A 25,826-nucleotide genomic window follows, 5' to 3' on the forward strand; every position below is an offset into this window, starting at 1 on the left:
CAGCAGTATTTTAGATTTAATATATCATTTTGTTTCAATATACTTCCTTGTACCTTCTGTTTTCATTAATACAGACGGGTGACAAATTAAAGGAAAAACTGGTCCAGGTCTGAATGCTTGACCCCTACAGTGAGGGGATCTGGTGGCTCTGTTACGTTGTGGGGGGCATTTTGCTGCATGGTTTGGGTCCACTTGTCCCCTTAGAGGGAAGGATCACTGCAAATCAATACTAAGTTGTTCTGAGTCATTACCTTTATCCTATGATGAAACATTTCTATCCTGATTGGAGTGGTCTCTTCCAGGATGACAATGCCCCAATTCACAGGGCACGAGGGGTCACTGAATGGTTTGATGAGTATGAAAATGATCTGAATCATATGCTATGACTTTCACAGTCACCAGATCTCAACCCCGTTGTACAGCTATGGGAGATTTTGGACTGATGTGTTAGACAGCGCTCTCCACCACCATCACCACCATCATCCCTCCAGAAGAGTCCAAGAGACTTGTAGAATCAACGCCAAGGCTGAGGAACACCATTCATCAAAAAGATATTCCCTCATTGATATTTTGATGATGGTGGTGGAGAGCAGTAGGTCTAGCAAAAGTAGCCAAATGTAAATCATGCCTTTCATTTAAGAATCATCAATGGAAATGTGGTAAACCTCAATCTTAAAGGGGCTTTGGTTCATATCAAAGTACTTATTCCATCTGCAGTTGTAAACGTGATTTATTGACAAGAATAACCATCATCATCATCATCTTCATCAGTCTGTGCGTCTTGTCTTCATTTTACAACATTGATGTCATGCGGTGTTACACCCAGGTTTTGGTCAAACTGACAGCATACAATAACTCCTATACAAACATACATACATACAGTATCTATACAGGATATATCTATATTGATGAGTTATGTACAGTAGATCCCCATGGTGTTAGAATCACAGAAGTGGAATAGATAGAAAGGACACTTTCTGGTGGATCAGAACAACCTTCCGTGGCACATCTGGGATGGCTGGCATGGAAATGAACGTGGTGCAGTACACTACATGAGGTCTCAGAAAGCTCAGATTTGCTTGCTAGTGAAATTATTATTTAAAAAACTGTTCCAGTAGTGTGCATGTTTAGTTCCTTCACTACTTTCCAAAGCATTCAATAGTTTTTTTTTACCTTTAAATATGTTTTTCTTTCCTTCCAGATTACCATTGATTTTCATTCACTTGTGTGCTCCTGTATAAAGATCCGACTTGAAACTAAATGTGTAGTCCATCATAGTAGACTTCGTCTCTGCTTATATTTTTGACAAAATAGAATTTCATTTTCATACCGTTCTGCAATGAATGGAAGACAATGGCTGTCTGAAAGGCAGGGAATGGGGTTTTTAGTGAAAAAAAACTGGTTTAACCTCTGTAAAGGCTTCAGCTGATACAGCTTTCAGAGACCAATACCACTATTTTCAGGCAGAGGCTGCATGCTTTGCATAGATATTCATTACCTTTAACCATCATTCCAAAAGCGTACCAGTATTTAGCATTTTACCCTGCATTTTTATCCTCCCTAGGCTACAAAAGCAGCGAGATCATGGGACAAAAAAATCTCCACAAAAATCTCAGCTAACACTATTAATACTTCTATTACTTCTAATGCTAATTATAATCCCAATAATGAATTACATATTTCCACACAATTCTCATTAAAATCAAATTCATCAATTCAAATCAGTTCAGGCTAAGGTTTTCCCATACAACAGGTGTAATATTGATCAGTTGTACAGTAAATATGTCATTAATCAAACAGCATTAGACTACAATAACTGACTGACTTTTCTCCTTTAAATAAAAGGACAATATTCCTGTACAAAATAACCCCAGCTTTCTGAGTCTCAGTGACATCTTCAAAGTTCCATGGCAGCCATCTTAGGTGTACCAAGCCATATCCAGCTACAAGAACACTCATCTGAATGAGACTGGCTGTTGTAGATTCTGTGAATGGAGACATCTGAACTCAACAGTTAATACCGAGGACAGTCATCATCACTACACCAGAAAAAAATAGGCACTGTTTTTAGAACACAAAACATTTCAAGCTTCATTTCCATTGACTTTACCTGCTCAAATCTGATTATATCATATAATCCAACTGCTTATGCAGATGTAGTAAGTCCAAAATTTTAAATCCTGGACCTTAAAGCTGCATTAATATTTTTTGGCCACTTGGGGAAAGCAGAACAAACTGAAAAGACAACATTGCCATATATCAAATTGTAAAAGTTGTGAATGTGTGGGGCAAACATTTGCCTGATTACACATCCAGCAGACATGCTAACATTGATGCTCTGATGTATGAAAGTCCAATATTCACTCTATTTTTTTTTATCTCTATTTCACCAACTCCACCAAAGAAAAATATCTGGCTCTTTAGTTGTTAAATGCTCCACTGTGTTCACCGGCTAGTCTCCAACTTGTTTGGTGCTGTGCTGGTAGTGGTCAGTGGGGTTTATCAGAGTTTATAGATGCCTGCTGCTGTTAGAAACAAGGTTGACTAGAGCAGAGTTTGTGGGCTGATATACCCAAACAATGGGCTAAAAGAGGCTAAAAAGTTTGGTGGAGCTAAGGGCAACTGCAGAGCTGGATGACTCTGTGCCTGGATCTCACCTTCTAACACATCTTGACCACAAAAACAAGGAGGAACTGCATGGAAAATTAATCCTTCATGTCTAGACAACTGAGTCAGCATTAAAAAAACAAACAAAAACGAATTAAAATTAAAAAATTGGAAACATACTTTATGTTATGTGAGAAGTGAATACTTCCATGTTAAATTGTGAGAGTGCTCCATGACTTGACCCCAAATTTGGTCCCAGATTTGAGCAGGCAATGCAAACGAAGTCTGAGCTGAGAGTGACATGGACAGACTTGGACTGCACAGTGATCCACCATCCCACCAGACTGCTCTGTTGCACACATACTATTGCACAGCGTCATTTGGGCCTTCTTATCACACCGAGTGAAAAGAAAAATGTGTCACTGCTCAACCAGAGAAACCCTGGACAGCAGGTTTGTAGTTGGAACCACATTTGGAAGAAAAGGTACATCAAGCAGCAGAAAGAGAAATTAGGCACCTTAACAGCAACTCCAAAGGTCTTCAACAGTAGATTGTCAAGTCTTGGGGTTATAAGATACAGAATTACATTTTTATATATATATATTTTTTGAAAAATCAATATGTCCTCATCTGTGCAAAGAAACAAGCAGGTCCATTTGTTTATTGTATATCCCATCCAAGCTCTAGCTTTTAAACTGTAGGGGTAAATTGCTGATAATAAGAAGCCATTTTGCACTGCATGGAGTCAAGGATGAAGTTAATTTAACGACAGAAGATTCACTTATTTAATGAACTTGCAGCTTAGCTTTGTGCTCTGATTTTAAACTCTTGTGGTTTGTGGTAAGCATAGCTGGCTATTGAGCAGTTGACCTGCATTTGATTCCAGGCCAATGCTTTTCATCTGTAAAAATAAAATGCTGGAATTACAGATTTTTACATTTTTAGGTGCTTTACAGACCAGTCGCTAAAAATCTACAAAATTGATGTATGCTTGCTGCAACTTAAGGTACAAATCCTTCTCATCCAAGTATATGAAGCTTGTTTCCAGTCATGTAACATAAAATATGAATGCAAAAGCTTCATCAACTTTTTTGATCATCAATTTGGAGATTTTCTCTCTAATGTACTGAATGTGTTAGCTTTTAAAATCTCAAAAATAATGACAAAGGCTCAGAGCCCAAGGTGATGTCTTCAAATTGCTTATCTTCTCTGACCAAAACCCCAAGCATATTCTATTTACAATGATGTGAAAGAAAAAAAAGCAAATCCTCTAATTTTAAAGCTGGAACTAATGTTTTGCAGTTTTAGTAGCCACACTAGTCATGTGGCTCCATGGATGGTGTCCATCCATCACTTTGGTTAAGACTGAAATATCTCGAAAAATATTGGAACAATTGCCATAAATGTTGAACAGACATTCATGCTCCCCAAAAGTAATAACTTTGGTGACTCCCTGATTTTTAATTTAGCACTATCATCAGCTCAGATTTTCAATTTGTCCAATACTTTGGTTTATGCCCAAATATTAATAATTAATAACATTCCCAGCAGCCTCAGTTGTGTTTTGTGTTTACTGATAATTAGAAAATGTTATCTGCTGACATGCTAAACCAAGATGGTGAACATGGTAAAAATTACCTGGTAAACATTGTCAATCTGCACTTGTTAGCCTACTGACGTTAGCATTAGTTCAAAGCACTGCTGAGCCTGTTACAGCCTCACAGAGCCACTAGCGTGGCTGAAGACTCTAGTATTGTTTTTTGATGGTGGTTAATCATTTATTAAATTCATTTCAGCACTAGTTCCAGGTTCACAAACTGATGATATACCTTCTGTCACTAAATTGACTCCATAGTCCTGAAGGCTTCAACATACCAGATGTATATGAGGTTTTACGTCCCATATCTACATGTTGTTACATATAGGTGGAAGTAATTTTAGACCATAGAATACATCAATATAAGATATTTGTGTTTGAGTTTGGGCAGGTTTATGTTACAACTGTTACTACTGCATGGAGATCTCATGTGATCCCATCCATCCATAGAGGTATTTATATTTGACATGGCCAAAGGAAGGAAAAGCTTGCTGTATCATTGGATGCAGCTAAGAAAAGAAATCCACCATGCAAGTAGTCTGACGAAGATAATAGCAGTGGTCCAGTTTGTGGTGTAAGACCAGGCTTACATGCACATAGTGAGTATTTAGTACATAGTGTGGATGGGAGAGAGGTGTTATTCAATGAAGATGTCTTCAGTGGGACAGGAGTAGCCAATATGTTCTTTGTAATACTGCTGAAAGGCCCTCCTGTGGGACATGAGAGAAGAGAATGCAAAGGATAATAATTTAGAAAAGCATGTGACAAAACAGATGATAAAAAACCAAATTTTGTTCTATCATCTACAACTCTCTGGTTTGTAACTGATCTTATAAAAAGACAACACTTGGGCCAAGAGGAGGATTTCTTGACAATTACTGCTCAGGCTGACATGAAATTAGTAGTTAATTTTCATGGTCTTCAGAGGATGAATCCTAATATTTTTGGTAACTCCCCCTGACCTTCCCTCAAACACCACCTCCAAGTCAAATTTCCTATTATGACATCAAATCTAATGGACAAATTACTATGACATTTACAAAGACATTCATGATTTCCAGAAAATGAACCCCTTTCCAGTTTGGATGCTCCATGAACTATCCTCTAGTGCCACTCTCGGGACAAAATGTAAACTTTGTTCACACTATCAAAAACTAATGGCCAGGTTTTTATATGTTGTAGAAATCTATTCAGGGTCTCCAGAGAAAGTATGCTGATGTTTTTGAGACCATCTGGTCTTTCCTTTACACAACATCTGGCCAAACCTTCAACACTGGTACTGTAATACTTTTACTGTTAGAGTGTTAGCACTTTGCTCTGACCATCTTTTGTGGTGTAATGAACTTTACAGCCAGTAGGGGCTGCTAGTGGGGCTCTTTTATTGTTCATTTAATGTCTATGTTTTATCTATAGACAAGAGAACATTTAACAATAGGCATCAACATCAATTTATTAATAATTTTCAAAAGACAGGTATGTAATTTGGTACTAACTATGGGGAATGCAAAAATGAGAAATTTGTCTACAGGCAAGCATACAGTATAATTCAAAATAGAAAGAGTACAGTTTCCAATAATAGATGCATATATAGTTAATATTTATGTTGGCTTAAATTGAGCTTCTCTTGCAAAGAAATTCATTTTTTGCCCATAATTTGTACCAAATCACATAGTTCTTTCCAGGAAAAGTCCTGAGAAATGAATGAGAAATTATCAGGAAATGACACACCTGTAAATTAATTGTTACCAAACTTTTCAGCAGCCTAGGCAACTGAACAGAATAGAACAGAGTAAAATAGGTCTTACCCCACAGACTCAGCCAGAGGATGTAATGTTGTCTCTGCCACCAACACGTGACAGGCAAAGCGTTGTTGGTCAGGATGTTTGGTGATGAAACCAAAATACCTGCAGTGCAATAATCAGCATTACACAGGCAACTTACAGTGTGTTTTTTCTTACAAGCAATTAAGGCACAACTGCTGTGGTACATAGTTAGTTGTGAATTAAGTCACCACACTTTCATTTGTGAGCTTTACATCATAATGATCGAAATGTAATGCCACTAAACAGACTATGAGAAAAGGTACAATTTCATACACGTGTGGGAAATTAATTAGACTCTTAAGTAGTTTGACTCACTTGCTGTGTTTTGGGTGACAGCCACAGAATGAGATGTTCTTCAACTGGAAGAAATGGAAACACTGGTCTCCCTGACGGAGAGAGAGAGAGAGAGAGAAAGAGAGAAAGAAAGAAAGAAAGAGAGAAATGTAAGACGTCATGTCCAGAGTGTGTCTAGTTGTGTGTTGTTGTTGTTTATTGTTTTATTAGGATCCCCATTAGCTGAGAAAATTGTGAGTGAGGCAGTTAAATACAGCTGATCCTGAAACAATGCTGGCATATATCTCCACATTGGCAGAGCAGTTAAAACCACCATCACGTTTTTGGTGTAGCTTATAATTACTGCTGAATGTCACTGGAGAGTGCTCTACACCTGACTACAGGGAGGTCACATGTTGTCAACACCATGATTACCAGCCACTGGGTTTCCATCAGTCTGATTTTGAAAGGTGTGGTGCTGAAAGAGAGGAGGGAGATGTGTAGATATAGTCCTGCACGTACCCTGTGAGCAGAATGACATTGGTCCTGGACGCTGATCTTCACACCCCTCACACTGACCTCCAGCACACAGGCTGAGGGAGGCTGCCCTGCTAACCGCCGATTATATGCTACCTGTAAACACATAAGTTAAATGATCATTCAGTCAATTAATGAACATACCTGAGGAGCTTGACTAGCAGCATCACGATCATCTTTGCTTCTTAAAGTCCAAATGAAATCACATTTAATCATCCCTCTTTGCAGTCAAAAATAATCTTAACATGTTTTTAAAAAATATATTAGTAATAGTTTTGTATTTTTAAAAGTAAATAAAAAGGTGTTTGAGGAAATATCAGAAATGCTCCTTTTTCTCTCATCTGGATGAAGGGGTGTATCGGTGTCTGTGTTTGATTGACAGTAGCTGGCAGGCTACCTGAGTGCTGGTGTTACACTGAATCAAATAGAAACAAAGTAAACAAAATGCTGTAGCTATATGTCATGGACAGACAGTGTGTTGTTGGCAGTGGTTTTGAAGAGTAAGGACCACAGCAGCATCGAACATATCCGAAGTAACATATGCAGGTATGTTTACATGCTGTTTTATGTGCTGCAGCTGTGCAGCTAATTGGCTCTCTAGCCTGCTAACTGATGTTAGCGGTGCACTTTTCGACAGTGAATGTTTGTTTGGTGGCTCATTCAACAAGCTAAAGTGCAGGACAAGATGTGTGTTCATGTTTGTGAGTTAGATAAGGAGACTTTAGCAGGAAAGCTACCGGGGTTGTTGTTCAGAGTGTGTGCTATCAGGTTCAGTGTAGAATGCCACGTTATTGATCTATGCAAGATTTGATTTGCTGTATTGAAATAAGGTCTAAGTAGATCGATAACGGAATGGTATGCTATGGTATGGTATGGAAAACTAGGTGGCCCCATCATGAAACAAAAGAATTAAAAATATACATTTCTCTCTTTTGGTTTCTGAGTTTTTTGTCAAAGGATAACATGGGACAAATTATTTACCAAGCAGATATGTATGCTATTTAATTTCAGTCAGACTTAAAAGGGTGAATCAATAACAACTGCCCTATGGATTACATCAATCCTAATCAACCCAAATGAATACATCTTCATCAAGTTGATAACTGACCCACTTCAGTTATGCGTTTGTAATGTGGTTAATATGTATCTGCAAGTTCAAAAACAGTGAGACACCTTTGTTCGACTCTATGTGTTTGTGTGTTGTGGATCATATACAGTAATCAATAAAATGAAATCCTCTCTCACAGAGAGAGGTAGATCTGTTGAAAAGCAAAGAACAAAATGTAAAACATGTGTCGAAAGGAGAAAAAGCATCCTTTTCCAAACTAAGCCTAAAGCTAAAGTAGCTAGCTCTGAGCTATAATGTTCTTAATAAGGATTTGGACCCTGGTGAAGGATTTAGGGGAAACACAGTGATTAGAGCCGCAACAGGTACAGCTCTCCACTTATATAACACACTGAATGTGAGTCTCTTGCAGGGTCAGTCCATCCAAATCACAGATTGTTTTGGTTCAATTTGTCTTGGTTTTGAGATTTCCACCTCTGAGATTTCTGCCCCCTCCCCAATGCAGTGGAGCTGGATGGTATTCCACACTGAAAAATTACATTTTCTCAACAGCCACAGGTCTTTCATTGGATTCATTTCATACTCTCATTGTGACCAGTTTCCACAGTTTCTCTCCTTTGAGGGAAATTCCTAATAAAAAGACCATGCCAAATCAAATCAAAATATCTGTGTGGTAAGATACCACAAGGGGTGAGTTGTCTTGTTATCAGGGTGAACTGACCCTTTAAACTCATTCAGTAGGCTACAAAATATAGAACTATCTTTCAGCCAGCAAGCTTTACAACAAGCTTTAATAAACAACCTTGATCATTTGTGTAGTACACTATTAGGCCAGCTGATAGAGGACATCGGGGTATAAAACCAACACTTATTGTCATGGAAGCAAAAATGTAATATGCACTGTTATACCATAACTGTGTTGATTACTTTGCTGTCGCAACCTGAAGCCACTCATGGTGTGCAAATGGTACACCACCCATCAGTTAGCAGGTTTAAAGATTGGGAGAGATCTGGGAGAGACTTTTAGGCTCATAAGGTTTCAAAGAATAAATAGGCAATTCCTCTGCATGTGTTGCATATTATAACCCCTATTCTTTCATTTATTCCTCTCAAACGTCAGTCCTCTCCCACTTTCTACTGACGAACCTTAATTTTAAACCAATAATAAGTAGTTAACACACCTAACCTCCCAGGGAGTAACAAGAAAATAAAAGAGGTAATGTATTGGTAAGGTATTGATTTTTTATTGCAATTGTTTATTTATTTATTTATTTGAGTAAAAATCCTAAAAGTGACAAAATCAACTTCCTTGGGCTTGAGTCCATGATAAAGTTCATTAGGATGTGCTCTGGAGGTCCAGATCACTAACAGATGTAGTGAAACTAAACTAAATTAAACTAAACTAAACTAAATTTTTTCTGAGGCAATATTTTGTCAGGCAAGAAAGTGCAGAAGCTGTTGCCAGTTGAGACATCAGCCGTTCATGTCAGCTGATCTGATGAACTGCACTGGCTGGCCATTTGGCATCGTAGCACATTGTAGTAAGCTGGATTAATATTGAAATATCATATCAATAAATTAGGTCTCAAATGGATTACTGTGTTGTAAGATGGCATGCGGTTAATGAAAAATGATTCTGTGTGGTAGAAAAACTGTATTGGGGGGTATCATGTGGCCAATTCACATTTCACCTTTAAAGCACTTGTGAGAATGTCATCTCTACTTCACCAGGATGATCAACTTTCTTGTATTTTTCTCTTAACTTGAGCCAAGCTGCTGTCCACTGATTGTGTCGGTGGGAGGCCTAATGGCTTCCATACAGAAATCAGAATTATTCATGTTTTCACAAGAAAGCATAATTCAGTCTCGTCATCTGATTCTGTACTAGAGTATGACACGTGAAAATTCACTCCTGTACTGTCCTGTCCTGTAAAAAAAATTCTTGTCCTGCCTGAATCCTGAAAAAGAAAACCAATCCTGTACTGTCCCGTCTAAAATTTTCCATGATTGTAGGAAATCCCCCGTAGCTTGGAGCAACGCGTATATACATCTTGATTGGTTACTGTGCCGCACGCTGCTGTAAAATAATTTCACTTCAGTCAGTTCCATGCCATGTTTAATTTATTTTACCGTAGCATGTGGCACAATAGCCAATCAGGAGCGTGCGTCTGATTCTCATGCCACACACAGGCATACTGTGTGCATTGCTCCCAGCTACTGAGCTTTCTGGGCACCTGATGAATGAAAGTTCAATATTCGCTCTCCTTTTAGCTGTGTTTTTGTCTCCACCAAATCCTGAAAAAAATATCTGTCTCTTTAGCTGCTAAATGCTTCACTATGTTCACCAGCTAGTTGCTAACTGTGTATGTTAGCAAGTAGCTGAATGTCTGGTAGCGAATTGCTATTTGCTGGCCAGTTAGAGTACAGTGGGTTTATCATTGTTTGATTTTTGAATATATGAAAACGCTGTCTGCTACTGCTAGACATTAAGTTGATAAGAGCACAGAGACAGAACCAAATAGTAAGTATGCAATTAAACCAAAACAATGAGCTAAAAGAGGCTAAAAGGTGCTGTAAAGATGGAGAGCTGGGTGACAATCTCTGTGGGTTGTGAGCAATCCATTTCATTCTTCGATTCATAATAGAAAAAAAATATTGGTGCTTTTAAAGGTAAAGGTATTGTAAATAATTAATTAAATTACTTAATAATATTTAAACGTTATACCAGGACAGGCTCTAATTGTAGTAAAGCATTAATACTTTGCTAATAGCTATTAGCTTTTATTTTGTTGTTATGCCATGGTGATCACCAGCTGGAGGTTGTTTTTTTTTTTATAAGTATATCACTCATAATCAGCTCTCATGGTGTTCTATTGTACAGTGTCTGTAGCTGTTTACCTTCTGCATTGCAGCACACAGCACATCATTGCCTTTGTGGATGGGCACCTGAACTGAACCCAGGAATCGCACCATGAACTGTTCCATGCAACCATCTCTCTGAACTGAGAAAGGAAGGAGAACAAAGAAACATCTCAAATTATCAAATGCTGTTATGGATGATATTCACCTTTTATACTCCACTTCTTTGCAATGTACCTTTGTTATTATCTTTGTCCACCCTGACAGCGTAGAAGGCAGGGAAGATGCCTGTAGCTCCGGTCCTCATGTTGTAACCCTGACACCACAGGTCCTCAGACTGGTTCAGAATTAACAGTGGGTCATCTGTCTCTAGGAACAGCTCATCAGCATGACGGGGAACAAACCTAAAAAGAGACATAAAAATGTACAGTCAAATGTTCAGTCTAATCTGTTCATTTTGCACATGTCAACAATTAGTTTGTGTATGTTAATATGTGTTAACCTGTAAACAGCTCTGTGGCTCTGCTGTCTTTCCACACCATCCAAAACACAGGAAAACACACCAAATGACCCAGCACCTGAATCATAAGGATCAGTATTATACACACAACCTTTAATAAGAGACATCCTAAGACATTCTTTAATCAGAAATCACAGAATCAAGACTGACAAAGGACATTCTTATTATTTGGCACTGTGATTAATGCAGGACACCAAACTATCCTCCAACAAGAAAAAATGGTCCTAAAGATGACATGATTGTTAATTTTATCAGCCATGCTAGCGGCTAGATTTTCTACAAGATACTGCCTCAAGATTAAGTAAAAATGAAGAACCTGCCTTAGTTCTGCTTTTGTAGTGCAACAATTCTTACAAAATTGCAATTCATGAATTGACAGTGACTATTCACAGTGATTCAAGGGCTTGTTGGAACTGGTGGAGCAGCCAACTTTGCCTGCACCAGGTTTTACTGGGATTTTCTACATTTTTTCTCCAAACAAAAACTTGTGCCATCAGGATAATTTGAAAGATGCTACAATTCCACACATTCTTCACAGTAAGTGAATCCTTATGTGCTTTAAGATTTACTTCCACTAATAGACATCAGAGGGTGGCTCCAAAAGCATCATTGGCACCATGGAGACCCATTCAAGTCAGTGCATGATTGACTGGGGTGCATTTATCACAGCAGCTCCACCTTGGCTCCTTCCTCTTTAGTTCCTTTGGTTCTTGGGCTTTAGTAACTACCAAGATGGCAGCTAGCAATAAACCCAAGCTTTAAAATGTCTAATCATAGCAGTCTATAGAAACATCCCATCACCCCAACAAAGAGACAATATACCCATCTTGCTTAAATGAAAATAAAAATGGCTGAACCTGCTATTTTAATTCAAACGAAATATTCAAACAATAAACTAACCGGTTGCACTGTAATGGCTGCTGTCGTTGGCAAACAGGTTGAGGAACTTCCTGCTTCTTGGAGCTCCAGCTCTTCCTCCATTAGACTCCTCTTCCTCAGAAGTTGTGGTTGACGTTACCTTGGACTGCTTATAGACCCTTGCCACCACTTCCCTCCTTCTCTTCATCTCCTCCTCCCTCCTTTGCTTCACATCCTCTTCCCTCCGCTTCTTCTTCTCCTCTTCATCCTTTCTTCGTTTTTCCTCCTCTTTCCTCCTGTCTTGGAGCAGAAAACAAAGAAAAGGTTAGACTGTTAGTAGCAAGAAACTAGGACCAGTGAGAACAAGCGGTGTGGGTTTGAATTAAGTTTCAGTGAATCTACTCTTCTGAGGCCATACCTGCACTCTACATTCAGTATCAGACATGATGCTGTTAGTATCTGTTCAATGGTATCCCACACGGCTTAGTACTGGGCCCTCTATTCTTCTCTCTTTTTATGTTCTAACTTAATAGCATGATCCAGAGGCATGCTATCTATTTCTGTTGCTATGCAGATGACACTCAGCTCTATGTACAAATCACAAAACCTTTGTTGGGTTCACTTAAATATCCTTAAGACCAGTCTCAAAATGCTATTTCTTTCTGCAAATGACAGATGAGATACTTACAATGGACTAGGATTAGGATGAAGGATTACTCACAGTGTGAATGCCAGTTTGTGTCTGTCTCATTTGTGTTCTTATATTGTTAGAATCTTGCAATTTGTAGCTGAGGTCCAACTTGAAAGAGGCAAATATGATGCATGCCAGCTCCCCCACCTCAACAGGGGGCTGGGACGCTGTTTAACCAGCCATCTCTGAGGCCTCTTCCTCCCCAAACACAATAATGACTTTTTCCATCCTGGAGAGGGATGTTATCTGGCTGTTTAAGAGACAGAACCCCTGCAAAGCAGCCGGACCAGACTCTGTCTCTCCCTCCACCCTGAAGTATTGTGCTGACCAGCTGTCTCTGGTGTTCACAGACATCTTTAACACCTCACTAGAGACATGCTGTGTGACAGCCTGCTTCTAATCCTCCACCAGCATCCCCGTCCTGAACAGAACAAAGACTACAGGACTTAAAGACTACAGACCTGTCACCCTAACCTCTGTGGTCATGAAGTCCTTTGAGCGCCTTGTGCTGTCCAAACTCAAATCCCCGGTTCCCCTTAGGGCTGTATCCTTTCTCCCTTTCCTCTCCCTGTACACCAACAGCTGCACGTCCAGTCATCAGTCTGTCAAGTTCCTAAAGTTGGCGGATGACACCACCCTCATGGGGCTCATCTCTGGTGACCACAGGTGGGAGATTGACCATCTGGTGACTTGGTGCGAACAAAACAACTTGGAGCTCAATGCTCTAAAGACAGTTGAGATGGTTGTGGATTTCAGAAGGAACACAGCCCTACCCGTCCCCATCATCGTCAACATTCTGGAGTCCCTCTGCTTCCTGGGCACCATCATCAGCCAAGACCTCAAGCTCATTTACCAAAAAGGCTCAGCGGAGGATACACTTCCTGTGGCAGCTGGAGAAGTTCAACCTGCAAAGCCAATGATGGTGCACTTCTACACCGGCATCATTGAGTTCATTCTCACCTCCTCCATCACCATCTTGTACACTGCTGCAGCTGCCAAGGACAAGGGCAGACTGCAGCGTATCATCTGTTGTGCTGAGAAGGTGATTGACTACAAACAGCCATCCCTCCAGGACCTGCACGCCTCCAGGACACTGAGGTGAGCAGGAAAGTTCATGATCGACCCCTCCCACCCCAGACAGAAACTTTTTAAAACGCTCCCCCTCAGAAAGAGACTGAGGTGTATCAAGACTAAAACCTCACACAAGAACAGTTTCTTCCCAACTGCAGCCGCCCTCATCAACAAGGCACGGGACCCCCACCGACAGATTCTATCCCACCCATGGACATTAAGCGTTATATTAACGTAAAATCTCATAATCTTACATTGCATATCTGTGATCTTTGATCTAACATGGTGCGTTACATTAACGCAACTTGTATTATTGTTATTATTATTAATTGCACACTGAATATACTGTTTACACTATGAACATTTCCACATTCCTGGTCAATATTTTGTACATTTAATTTAATTCTCTTCAATTTAAAATTTAAAGTTGCAGCAGCTCTTCTCACTTAGAATATATTTTACAAATTTTTATTAAAAATGTCTTTCTTTCTTTTTTTATATTATATAGGATTACTTAATTTTGTGTATATTTTTGACTGTTGTGCACCACAACACCAAGGCAAATTCCTTGTATGTGCACACACACAATAAACCTTATTCTGATTCTGATGCCGGGCAGATGGATGTCCTATATGTCTCTATATTTGTATTTTTCACCCCATTGACAATGAGGACTGAAGATAGTCTTTTCTGCTGGTCACTTAGCATGTCAGTGCAACACTTGGATCCAGAGCAGGCCTTTTCAGCAACTATTGGGAAGCCATTAAATCCATGGACATTCAGGGCACTTGACCTTTCCTCTGGCTCCATCGCTTGGCGGTAAATAAGATGTCTTACAACCTAACAGGCAGATTACCATGAAGTTTGGCAAATGGTCTGAATTTTCTTACCATTTGCTGAGAATATTCATGATCTCAAAGGCAAAAACCCTTTCATTTAATGAACTTAACCCATGAACTTCCCACAAGTGCCACCCTGAGGACAGAGTTAGCATTTTTAACCCACACTACAAATCTTCCTTTTAGACTTTCAGCCACTTTTGTACCAACTGATACTGCTTTGTGACAAAAGTGTGCCAAGCAATGAAATGACTCTTTCTTATTACCTTGCTTCCTTGTTTCCTCTCTCCTCTTCCTCTCCTCCTCATACTCTGGGTCTTCCTCCTCATTGGCTGACTGATAGACTGTCTCTGCATCGCTGTCATCATTGTGCTCATTGTAGCTGTGCAAGCAGTCCTTGAGGCTGACCAGCTCCAATTGAGCATGTTCATCGACCACCAGAGTGTATTTAACAGAGTCATAATTTAACCCTGCTGAAGCTTCGCTCTTTGGTACAGTCCGAGCAGCTGCAGGATCTCCCTGAGTGACAGAGTTGGTGCTATCCATCTCAGTGTTATTGTCACATTTCCTTCCCCCTGGGTGAACCTCTGACTTGGTACAGTCCATCTCTGTCTTTTCATTACCTTCATGGCAGTGGGTTGGACCATTCTGGACATTCACGGAAGGAGTTGGAGTTCCCTCCCCCTCTTCTTCGCTGATGATAGGGTTGGTTCGGTGGGATAGAGAAGGATGCAGGGGCCCTGGTGGGGGACCCTCTGTGTCTGAGCTGAGGGACATTCTGTTTGACCCTCCCTCGCTGCTGGACCGGGAAAGGACAGGAGGATTTTCCTGGGTCCTGTCATGGTTTTGGCCTAGGAACACAAAATATAGACAGTTGGTAGACAGGGTTTGTTACATGTTAATTTCTGAACAGATATCATCAGATTAAAGGACACTGTAAATCTCCAATTTAAGTCTCTAATTAAGTCATTTGGTAGCAGAAATAGAGTATTATATATTTAAAAATAAGGGCAAACTGGTGATATTAACCCAGCCAGAAATTCATCAGCACAGTACTCTGTTTCCTTATTTTGCCATTAAGCACTTATTCCCTCCAACTGGTAGAGGTGTTCAGTGGCCTGTGGTTGTAATCATAGTTAAACTTTTTTAACACTAATGTGGAAACTGATGTTTTGACCTCTGCCAAACAGTCTATTTCTGTGTATATGAGCATCAGATGTGTGTAATGTGACAGGTGTCACTCAGGCAATTCAAGCTCATTTGTAAGCTGAGAATTTTGGTGTGTACAGCACACAGATTTGAGTTTCTTGACACAGAGTAAAGTAACACGTAAAAATTCTAAGTTGGATGAACTTGTTTGCAAAATATGTTCCCCATAACAACTTAATGCAGCTTACGTTTTAATGCTACATTAATGCAGCTTGAAAACTAATTGGCACAACAGAGCAGAACTGTTTGCAAAGCCACATTCCCGATAGGAGGAAACTAGGTTGATTTTAATGATTTCACATTTGCTCTTGGACGGTAGCACTCTAAAGGACTTTAAGAGATTTAATATAAAGGCATGTAGTAGAATCCCTTCTTTTGTTTTGTTGATTTAAATGACACTATGACCTTTCCTCTGGCTCTATCATCAGACATTCAGATCTCTGACTTTTTATTGTACACATTCATCCTTGCAACAGGAACATGACTACTGATTTTGGTGACCTTGGTTACCACACAGTTTAGTGCTTACACTGAGGTTCACACTCTTATTAGTGCTTACTTATTTTATAATGAAACTACCATATGTCAGTATTTTTTGCTAAAATGTCATATCCCTAAAGTTAAACCTATTTTCAATAGTATTGTGTTTTTTTAATTTATCAAAAATTTCAACTTTGTCAAAGTAAAAATGTCTTAGCTTTAAGACCACAACAGACTACATCAATTACACTTTACATACTCAACCACTTAATTATTGATCTATTGTACAGTAATTACAGTCAAACAAACTGAATCATGTACAGTACGTCATATTGGAAATACCTTATTTTGTTGGTATGAACAGTTAAAAAAGGGTAATTCATGCCCAGATATTGGTTCAACATTAGAGTTATTAGTATTGACATAATCATGTAAAACTGCATGTCTTAAAGGTCAGGTGCAGTATTAAGTGTCTTGCTAAAGGATACTTCAGCAGAACAGATGCTTTAATTGAAGGGCAGTCTCTGCACAGTACACCACCCTGTGCTCTGAAGGGGGGGGGGTTGTTACCTTGGTCTTGGGTCTTCTTGTCCTGGTTTCTTGGTGCTACAGGAGTGCGTGGGACCACCATGGCTGTCAGATAAACTTCCTGGCTAGAAAGTGCGTTGTTCAGCTTGAATCTCCCTGCTCTGTTATCCCCTTTAGTGCCTACTTTTCCTCTCCCATCAGCTCCCCGGCTTTTCAGTACATTTGCTTCTCTTGGCCTCTGATGTCCGGGCCTCTCTTTCTCCTTCCCCTTGGACTCTTCACACAGTCTTCCTCCTCTTCTGTCTTCCTTCCCTGCTGTCACTCCATCCTTCCCTTTGATGTCCCCCAGACTCCTCTCTCTCATCGCTGTCGCTCCTCTGCCTCCCCCTCTACCTCTTCCTCCTCCTGCTCCTCCTCCTCTTCGCTGACTCCTCGATGAGCTGAAGGACTGTGTGTGCGTGGCCCCGGACAACTGTCTTTCCCGTGGACGAGCGCGTGTGTCTGCAGTGGTGGCAGCAGCTTGAGTATTGGCTCTGCTGTTGGCTCCATTGGCTGTTGGTGGTTTGGGGGCTGGGCGGCGGGTGCCATGGCGGACTTTGTCCTCCGCTTTTGGTTGAATATCTGGTGGTGCTAGATCCCCTTAACACACACACGCAAACAATCAGATTATGTATTAGGCAACCAGATGTAGACAGAGGGATTATTAAAATAGTCTACCGTAAGCAGTTTATCCTGAACAGAATCTGACTTACAGGAACAGGAAAAATCCACACCTTTTCACTTCAGTCTTGTTTTGTTGTCATTCTTGTACTGTAATGCGTATCCCACACTTCTGTATTCCTCACATGCACATAACTATGGCAGCTAAAAATTTTTTAAGAGGACAAATCATTATCATATGTATGGATATTACTGTGTTGATGAAGGTGAATGGAGTTTAAAGGGACACTCCAGTGATTTAGTATTGCACATCCACTAAATTGGTGGAGAGAGATCGATTTAAAAAAGAATGGTCATAATCAAAGCAGCATAGACTGAAATATTGTAACTTTGTGTCCCTAGTATGGCTAAACACTGGATCCTACATTTCCCATAATGCAACTTGACATCATTTCATCATTAAGCCCTCCATCTCTGGTAAATGTCTACATCAGTCAAACTCTGCGCCCCTGTTTATAAGTCAGGCTTTCTGTTAGGAATTTGTAGTCTCTAAACCCAAGCTTGAGAAAATAACCCTTATGACATCATCAGGGGTTATTCTTGTTTTGTTTGAGTTTTCATAGGCTGAGTAGGATGCTTTGTGACTTACATACAAGTATACTAACATGTATGTGTAAAATCAGCAAAGTGCCCCTTTAAAGGTAAAAAAACAAACAAACAATGGCTGTCTAAATGCACCTCCTAATGCTCCCTAATGCTCCTTGCTCCCTAATGCTCCTTCAGACAGCAGAGGCGTGCATGACATTGGTCTACTCAGTGAGCCTGAAGGTGTCTAGAGTCTCTGATTAAAGTTCAACTTTTGGGAAAAAATTAACAATCAAAAACAACAGTCAGATTTAGACCAGTGGTCTCCAAATGAGGGTGTGCAGAGTTATTGTGTTGGCTCTATGTGGAGTAAAACTAAAACTGAATAAACCTTTTTCCACAGCAGACATTTTGACTTGTCAAACACAAGTGTAACTTCACTAACTGCTGTGTTGTAGTGAAGTAATTGCTGAATCAGAGCCATCGTTAATGTTATTAGCAACAGTGTTTTTTGTCTGCTGTGAAAAAGTTAATCTGATTCATTTGTGAACGATAATGAAACAAGGAGTGGTCTAAAGCTAGCAAGGCTATTAAGAGTTAGGTTAGCAAGACTGATTCAGATAGAAAAATGACACGTAAAGTACAAGAGGGTCTGACTTTTGACAGGGAAGAAAAGAAAAACCGGGGATGCTTATTGAGCACACGCATTAGTCCTTCAAGTTCACCATCAGTAAAGCCAGATAGGGTTAGTCTTTTATATCTAAAAGTTTGGGGTAAGTTTTACTTGCATTATTATTCATAAGATACACGTGTAAAAATAAACATGCAGTTCATGGTGTTGTTGATGTTTAATAAAATTCAGCACTTTTGTTAATAGTTTCCCCAGTATTGTTAGTGGTTGAAAGCTGTAAATTGTGTATTTTTTGATGTCAAAATTGAGAAAGCTTCTACCAGCATTTACATCTGAAAACTGAAGTGAACAGCTTATTTTTACCACTATGCACTTGAATACTTATGGATAAGTCTACATTCTGCCTGTTTTTTTTTTTTTTTTTTCAGACCTATTTAGTGCCCATACCTGTAATGTGTGGGGAGGAAGAGTGGGAGTCCTTCCAGCTGTCCTTCTTGCCTAAAGAGTTGTTGTTGATGGAGTCCTGGTTGGAGTCAATGACACAGAGTGGTAGTGTAAGGACAAAAACCAACACATGACTTAACTGGGTTATCACACACACACACACACACACACACACACACACACACACACACACACATTTGTCACACACATACATGCACACACACAGAGGAGGTCTTGTTCACAGTTTAGCCTGAGGTACAGCTAAACCATAAAATCTTGTCGTACTGTAGTGTAGCTCAGAGGATTACAGAAAGCAGAACTGATACACATGGAGGGGCAGGGATCTGCTTTCATCGATTCTCATCCAAACCACATTTTCTTTCTTCCTGCAGGGTCACTGAGGTTCCACCAGATTATTCAAAGACTCCTCTCTGAGGAAACAAATAATGACACTAAAGATTTGAATCTTATAAGCAATTGAATACCTAATTTTTGAAATGTAATTACCACTGAAAATGAAATTGGGATACCAAATTACAGGTGCCTATTATTCAAAATATATATTAAAATTGCTCAAAGTCAATTAGTTCAATTTAGAACAAAGAATCAAGTAACTAAGACATAATGCGAGGCTTCTGCCTATGACCTTGTTAAATCAAAAGTGCAGGGAGATAGGGACTGAATTAGATACTAGCCTTCATCATGGTGAGCATTGGTTTCATAACTATGAGAAAGAAACAACAATGATTTATCTTAACATGTATTATACAAGACACATGTCAAGTTTCCATCACCTATGTTTACTTTAAACAACAAAAAAGAAGGATCTCTGGACATCGTCAATATATTATACATATGTAGTCTCCAATCCCAAACTTGAGTAGATAACTCTCATGACATCATCAGGAAATTTGTGGAGTGCCCCTTTAAAGGGTGTCTAAGTGCACCTCCTCTTCTCTCTAATGTCCTTTCTGTCAGCAGACGCACACATGACCATGTGTCTGTACATGACTGTATTCTCTAATTAAAGTTTGACATTTTGGGAAATTGTTAATCAAAACCACAGTGAGATTTAGACCAAAGTTGTTAATTCTCAAACTATGCATCCAACCATCTCTTTGAACTTCTTCCCTCAGGAAAAAGAAAGCGATCCATAAAAACCTCCCCCAGCAGACACAGGAACAGAGGCTGTTGCTCTACTAACTAACTGTACTGTTATCAAACTGGACTTTACATCTCACATCCCTCATTTAATTCCTGCACTTATTATTTATATTTCATCAAATTTGACTTAACATTGTACATCACATTCATCCTCCACTGTTACATAATTTACCTGCTATTATTATACAACTATTATTATTCCAATCAGTAAATAGATTGTAAATGTTAAATTTAATTTTATTATTATTTTGATTATTTCGTCATTTTTTTATTGCATCACTTTTGTTCTATTTTTATTCTTCTGTGTTGCATTTGTGGGAGCAAACACCAAGACACATTCTTTGTATGCTGCATAGTTGGCTAATAAACAGATAATGATTCTGATTGTGATGCATGCTGGGAAATCTACTAATATGCTAATTGTATGTCTTTAGAAACTAAATGTAATGAGTTTAGTAAATTCTCAGCTGTACATTATTTTAACTCATCACTTCAAGTCAAAAGACATATGTGTATATTTACATTTAGTTAATGACAAAATATTAGTTGATTCCACTAAATTCCAGTGTGATGTTTTACAGTGCACTTTACATGCGTTTGCAGTTAAATTACAAAACCCCCTCAGGTTATTAAATGCGATCATTGAAATTTCTCTTTTATCTCAGATAGCATATGGAAGTGGGTCACTTCAGGCAGTGATGCGGCACTGCTGGCCTTCTTCTGGCCCGGATGAAATGGATGTGAGTCTGACATGGCCCACATGTAAAATAGCAAATATGACCTAAATATCCCAAATCACATCTGGGCCTTTTTTGGTAAAGATGCAGTGCTTTCAGGTATTCTGGATGTGAGCCAGTTCTGGTTTATCTGGTTGTTCTTGGTTGACGTGTGGCTTGCTTGTGGCCCAGATCTCGGAAACAATTAAAGTGCTGAAAGTGTCGGGTGTGGGCCAGATCTGGGTCACAGCGATTTTGCTATCTGGGATGTCTTAAAATTGTGAAGACATTTATTCAGAGCATATAGATAAACTCATGAGGCAAAAAGGCAAAAACTATTAATTAGAAATTAGACACCAGTAATGGAAAAGAACATTTATCTCCTACAAAATGACTATAATGATCTGTATCACTGAGTAACTCTTTCATCTATTAATCCACTATGATTTGTGTTCTGTTTCTCATTTATTTACTACATTTGTCTTTAATTTTATTCTATATTCAAGTCCAACTATCGATCTATATCTATATATAATTATTGGATTGCTGTTACTACATGTAATGAAACAAAGAAGAACAAAGACTCCTGAATCTCTCTCTGATGATGTCATTGCCAGGAAGAGGAAGGAGCATCAACCAGGAAGCGTGTGACGGTCCAGCCTCGACGTCATGGGAACCACACAGAGCGCTGACTCACTTACTGACATCCCATCATACATCTGCTCTCCCTGCTGCACACCCCATTCTGTTACTATGGTTACTCTGAGAGAGAGAGCGAGAGAGTGAGGGAGAGAGTGTGTGTGTGTGTGTGTGTGTGTGAGAGTGAGAGTCAGAGTCTTTCTATGTAAAGCACATCCCTCTCTGATGACATCTTTACCTTCTTTCATGTCTGACATTTGCAGACAGAATATGCAGACAGAAAAATGATGCAGCCAGTTTGAAGGGAAAAGATTGGTCTGCTGGCTAATTTACCTGATAAGTATCCAAACTTTTTCTGGCCTATAAAAATATCCCAAAATTCTCATGACATCAGGAGATAGAGTTGTTGTTGATAGAGGTTCTCTTGGCAATTTGAGCAGGACACACACTGCGGTACCACCTTTTTAAAATATTCATGTTCTGAGTTTGAGAGGTAGTCATTTTACAGTTATTGTTTTTTTTAATTATTTGTTTGCTACATTCATTCCACCCTTGACTAGAATAATAAATTGCTGGAACAGCTTTCCCGGATCCTGTGTTTAAATGTGCACCACATCACATGTTCTATGAGCCACCACTATCATTGTAGTTTTTTCCAATACATACATACTTAGGGATTAAACAAACGCCCTGTATAGCTGTGGCAGATAACAGAGAGCTCATATGAATTGTAAAAGTCATTAATTGTATTAGAAGACACTGACAAGTTGTCGTTTACGTATGACAACTGTGATCCAAGAGGCAAGAGACAATCATTCAGTTAACACAATGTATCAGATAAGGTCAAATGGGAAACAGCCGGAGCTGTCACTTCATCTCTGCGTCACTGTGGAGACTGAGCAGCGGTATAAACCCAGCACACAGTCACAACTCTCACCCTGCACGACACTCAGGTCATTTGTCTGGTGGCTTTGTTCCTCTTTTTCCCTACGCGCAGGTATTACAACTGAGCTTCAACACACAACTCGACTTAACTACCTGACTGTGAACATGGGAAAAAAAAAAAATCTTGAACTGTCAGTTCTTGGTAAGCACAGTCAGGTCTGGAAGAACAGTTAGTGAGCACAGTTAAATCTACATATATTGATTATACATTTCACAGGACGTTTTACTGAAATGCAAGAGCTGAAAGAGCAAAGGAGTTGTTCACCGTAAAAAGACAATCAAATCTGGCTACCGCAATTGGAGGGATGGAACTCACACAAATAAATTCATTTTTAATATACAGCTGTGAATGTGTTGACCTGTGTCCCACGGTGGGGGATATGAGCTATAATGTGTAGGTGGTTGATCTGTCGTTTTGTAGTGATTGAAGTTATCATCTTGTGCTTTGGCACTGGAAGGAATCATCATGTCAGGCCAATGACGGAGACACTGGATTTAACTGAGCTGAGACAGAGAGATGATAATGAGACATGATGATAAGAAGCTCTTAAAAGGAAGAAAGATTAGAGAGAGTGAGCAGGGTATAGAGAAGGTGGAGGACAAGAGACACACACACAGAGAGGCAGAGGAAGCCATATAGAGAGATTTTCATGGGTCTGGAATAAAAAAAAAGGGCTTCTGATTGGTGAATGATAATATACATTTTTAAATTTCTAATTTGACAGTTGCCGTGATGTTCCATGCTTTGATCTAATGATCTAACGTTATGAGCTGCTCAGCTGGCCTCTTGACTGAAAAAGAAGGAGGAAATTAGTTAAATTTAGTGTCACTTCTTTAGAAAAAAAGAACACTCGCGATGTAGCTAACTGAACTGGCTTTTAGCTGTTTATATGGGAGCGGTTGCACTGCACGGTGGTTTTTGATGATATCTAGCTCTTGAGTTTGACTGCAAAAAGAGAAAAGCAAAGTAGAGGCAAGACCTGGACTTAACTTAAGCTTAAATTAGATATTAAGAATTTATATAATTGTTTGTTGTCATGAGGCTTGACTTAGCAGTAGTAATGATGTGTGAAGAGGTCAATTAGGTGGTTGTGGTAGCATATGGATGGTTGCAGGACTAATGACAAGATTAAATCACCTCTGGGTGTCGGGCCAGGTATTTTATCTCTGCTCTTGTGATCCGAATGATGCGGTATAGCAGTGTGTACTTCTGCTGAAGGATTGTGGAGTAGATTTGATGAAACAGAAATAATGATTTTATTTAAAAGAAAATCCACATATTGAGTAAACACACCACACATTGCAATTTAGAGTGTGTAAACAGTTCGCTAATAGTAATGGGTGAATAGTTGATATAAATAGCTAACAGTAATGGATAAATAGCCAAAATCAATAGGTAAAAGTAATGAATAAACAGTTGAAATTAGTGTGCTAAATGTAATGTATACATGGTTGAAATAGATCGCTAGAAGTATTGTATAAATAGGTGAATTGTTTCTGCCACCAGTAGTTAATATGCAGTTTAACCTTTCAAATTTCATTTCAATATCTCAAATGAACACATTTGGAACATGTTGTCGTTGACTCTGACTGCATGGCTGTGAGGTATGTGTGAGAACCACTGCAGTATAGAGTACACTGCACCTCACTCATCTAACTGCTGCCACCGTTTCCCCACAGCAAACAGAGGAGCCCTGCTCAGCTAACAGGTAGGTGACAAATTCATCTGTTCAGGAACAGGTTTGACTCAGTTCCTGGCATATAGAAATCTGTCATCCATCCTGTCCAGACACCAGACCCCCTCCCATTCAAAGTGAACTTAAAATGACTTTTGGACAGACATAACAGATCAATGTGGCTGCCTGTAATGCTGAATCTTGCTCTCTTAACTGCAGTAAACAGTGTGGAGACAGCCTGTCCCCCAGAGGCTGCAGAGTGCTGCTTTATTTATTATTAAATTACTTATTTCATAGTGGTTCCCTTCCTAGGCCTCAGCCGTGTGCCCCGTCAGCTGTTGCACCCCCCTCCTTAAACTCACCGCATGCCCTCAAAGCCCCGTGCCCACTGGTGGGGGGGGATGAGGGAAACATATCAAAAAGTATCACAGCACATTGTACATGTGATGAATGCATCTGTCAAATTCACATCCACCTTTTCACCACATCCATGTTTGCTTCTTTTGTGTCTACAGGGGTTGAATTTTCCAGTGCAGAGCAAAGTCAGTGCAATGCAGTTCAGCAGCCATGTGAATGCACCATTGCTCAAATGCAATTAAAGCTGCTTTACCACCTAGAGATAAGACAACTTTGATAAGAATAAAATGAGGTGGATCATCTGTTCAAGCTCACTTAGTTTTCAAGCATCGGAAAGGTGATTTTCATAATGTACTGAAATAAATGGAAACTAATTAATGCCAGCAAAGTAGCTAACAATCTGGAACACTGTTGCATGCTTTAGAAATGCTAAGATTTACATGATCTATAAGGCTAAAACATCCAAAAACATCCCATTAGGCTTCCCAATACAAGTAATACAGAGCAAATCTAGAAAAAACTAATATTTGTATAAAACAAATTATTTGTGCTTTGCTAAATATTGTTTTAAGATTATTAATATCCCTGCTAGTAATTAGCAAACAACTGCATGATTATACCAGTCATGATTATTAATCTGAGCAGTTGTAGGACAATTAACAAAATAGGAAATAAGGAAATAAACATATTCAACCACAGAAACCACAGACACTTCTGTATTTTTATTATGAAATAGTGGATCGTTCTCCTTGCCTGATAATCAGACTGCATTGATTTTTCTTTATTCAGTCTGACATCAAGTTAGTGTTGGCTGATTTCTGTTTGGAGGGGGGTTATTTTGCAGAAACCAATCAGTAAGGATTGACGTATTTGTCTCGTCAACATAATTTAAAAGTAACAGTTGCTAGGAGCACTTAAATTGAATTTAATAACAGTGTCTCTGTAAGTCAACAACAGCCTGTATGGCTGCATCGATCTCATCAATGCTTGTCACTTGACATTCTTAATCCAGCCACAAACAATTCTCTGATCGGTTGGTTGTTTTTCCAAC

General features: G+C 39.3%; 1 protein-coding gene across 2 annotated transcripts in view; it reads right to left on the reverse strand.

Annotated features, from left to right (window-relative positions):
• Window positions 1–712: 712 nt before the first annotated feature.
• The window catches only part of LOC137182480 (C-Jun-amino-terminal kinase-interacting protein 1-like), a 31,243-nt gene continuing 6,129 nt past the window's right edge, over window positions 713–25,826 (reverse strand). The window contains exons 2-12 of one of the 2 annotated variants that reach the window (XM_067588715.1): window positions 19,282–19,357; window positions 17,001–17,597; window positions 15,008–15,592; window positions 12,183–12,440; window positions 11,265–11,340; window positions 11,000–11,166; window positions 10,802–10,905; window positions 6,823–6,933; window positions 6,343–6,413; window positions 6,010–6,108; window positions 713–4,914 (exon numbers count right to left, since the gene is read on the reverse strand). In XM_067588715.1, the coding sequence (XP_067444816.1) occupies window positions 4,842–4,914; window positions 6,010–6,108; window positions 6,343–6,413; window positions 6,823–6,933; window positions 10,802–10,905; window positions 11,000–11,166; window positions 11,265–11,340; window positions 12,183–12,440; window positions 15,008–15,592; window positions 17,001–17,597; window positions 19,282–19,357 (2,217 nt within the window). In that variant the 3' untranslated portion in view covers window positions 713–4,841. Of the gene's footprint in view, window positions 4,915–6,009; window positions 6,109–6,342; window positions 6,414–6,822; window positions 6,934–10,801; window positions 10,906–10,999; window positions 11,167–11,264; window positions 11,341–12,182; window positions 12,441–15,007; window positions 15,593–17,000; window positions 17,598–19,281; window positions 19,717–25,826 lie in introns of those variants that run through there. The other variant, XM_067588714.1, reaches the window with a different exon arrangement.

The sequence above is a fragment of the Thunnus thynnus genome, chromosome 5 (genome assembly GCF_963924715.1).
Source record: "Thunnus thynnus chromosome 5, fThuThy2.1, whole genome shotgun sequence".
In the NCBI taxonomy this organism is placed as follows: domain Eukaryota; kingdom Metazoa; phylum Chordata; class Actinopteri; order Scombriformes; family Scombridae; genus Thunnus; species Thunnus thynnus.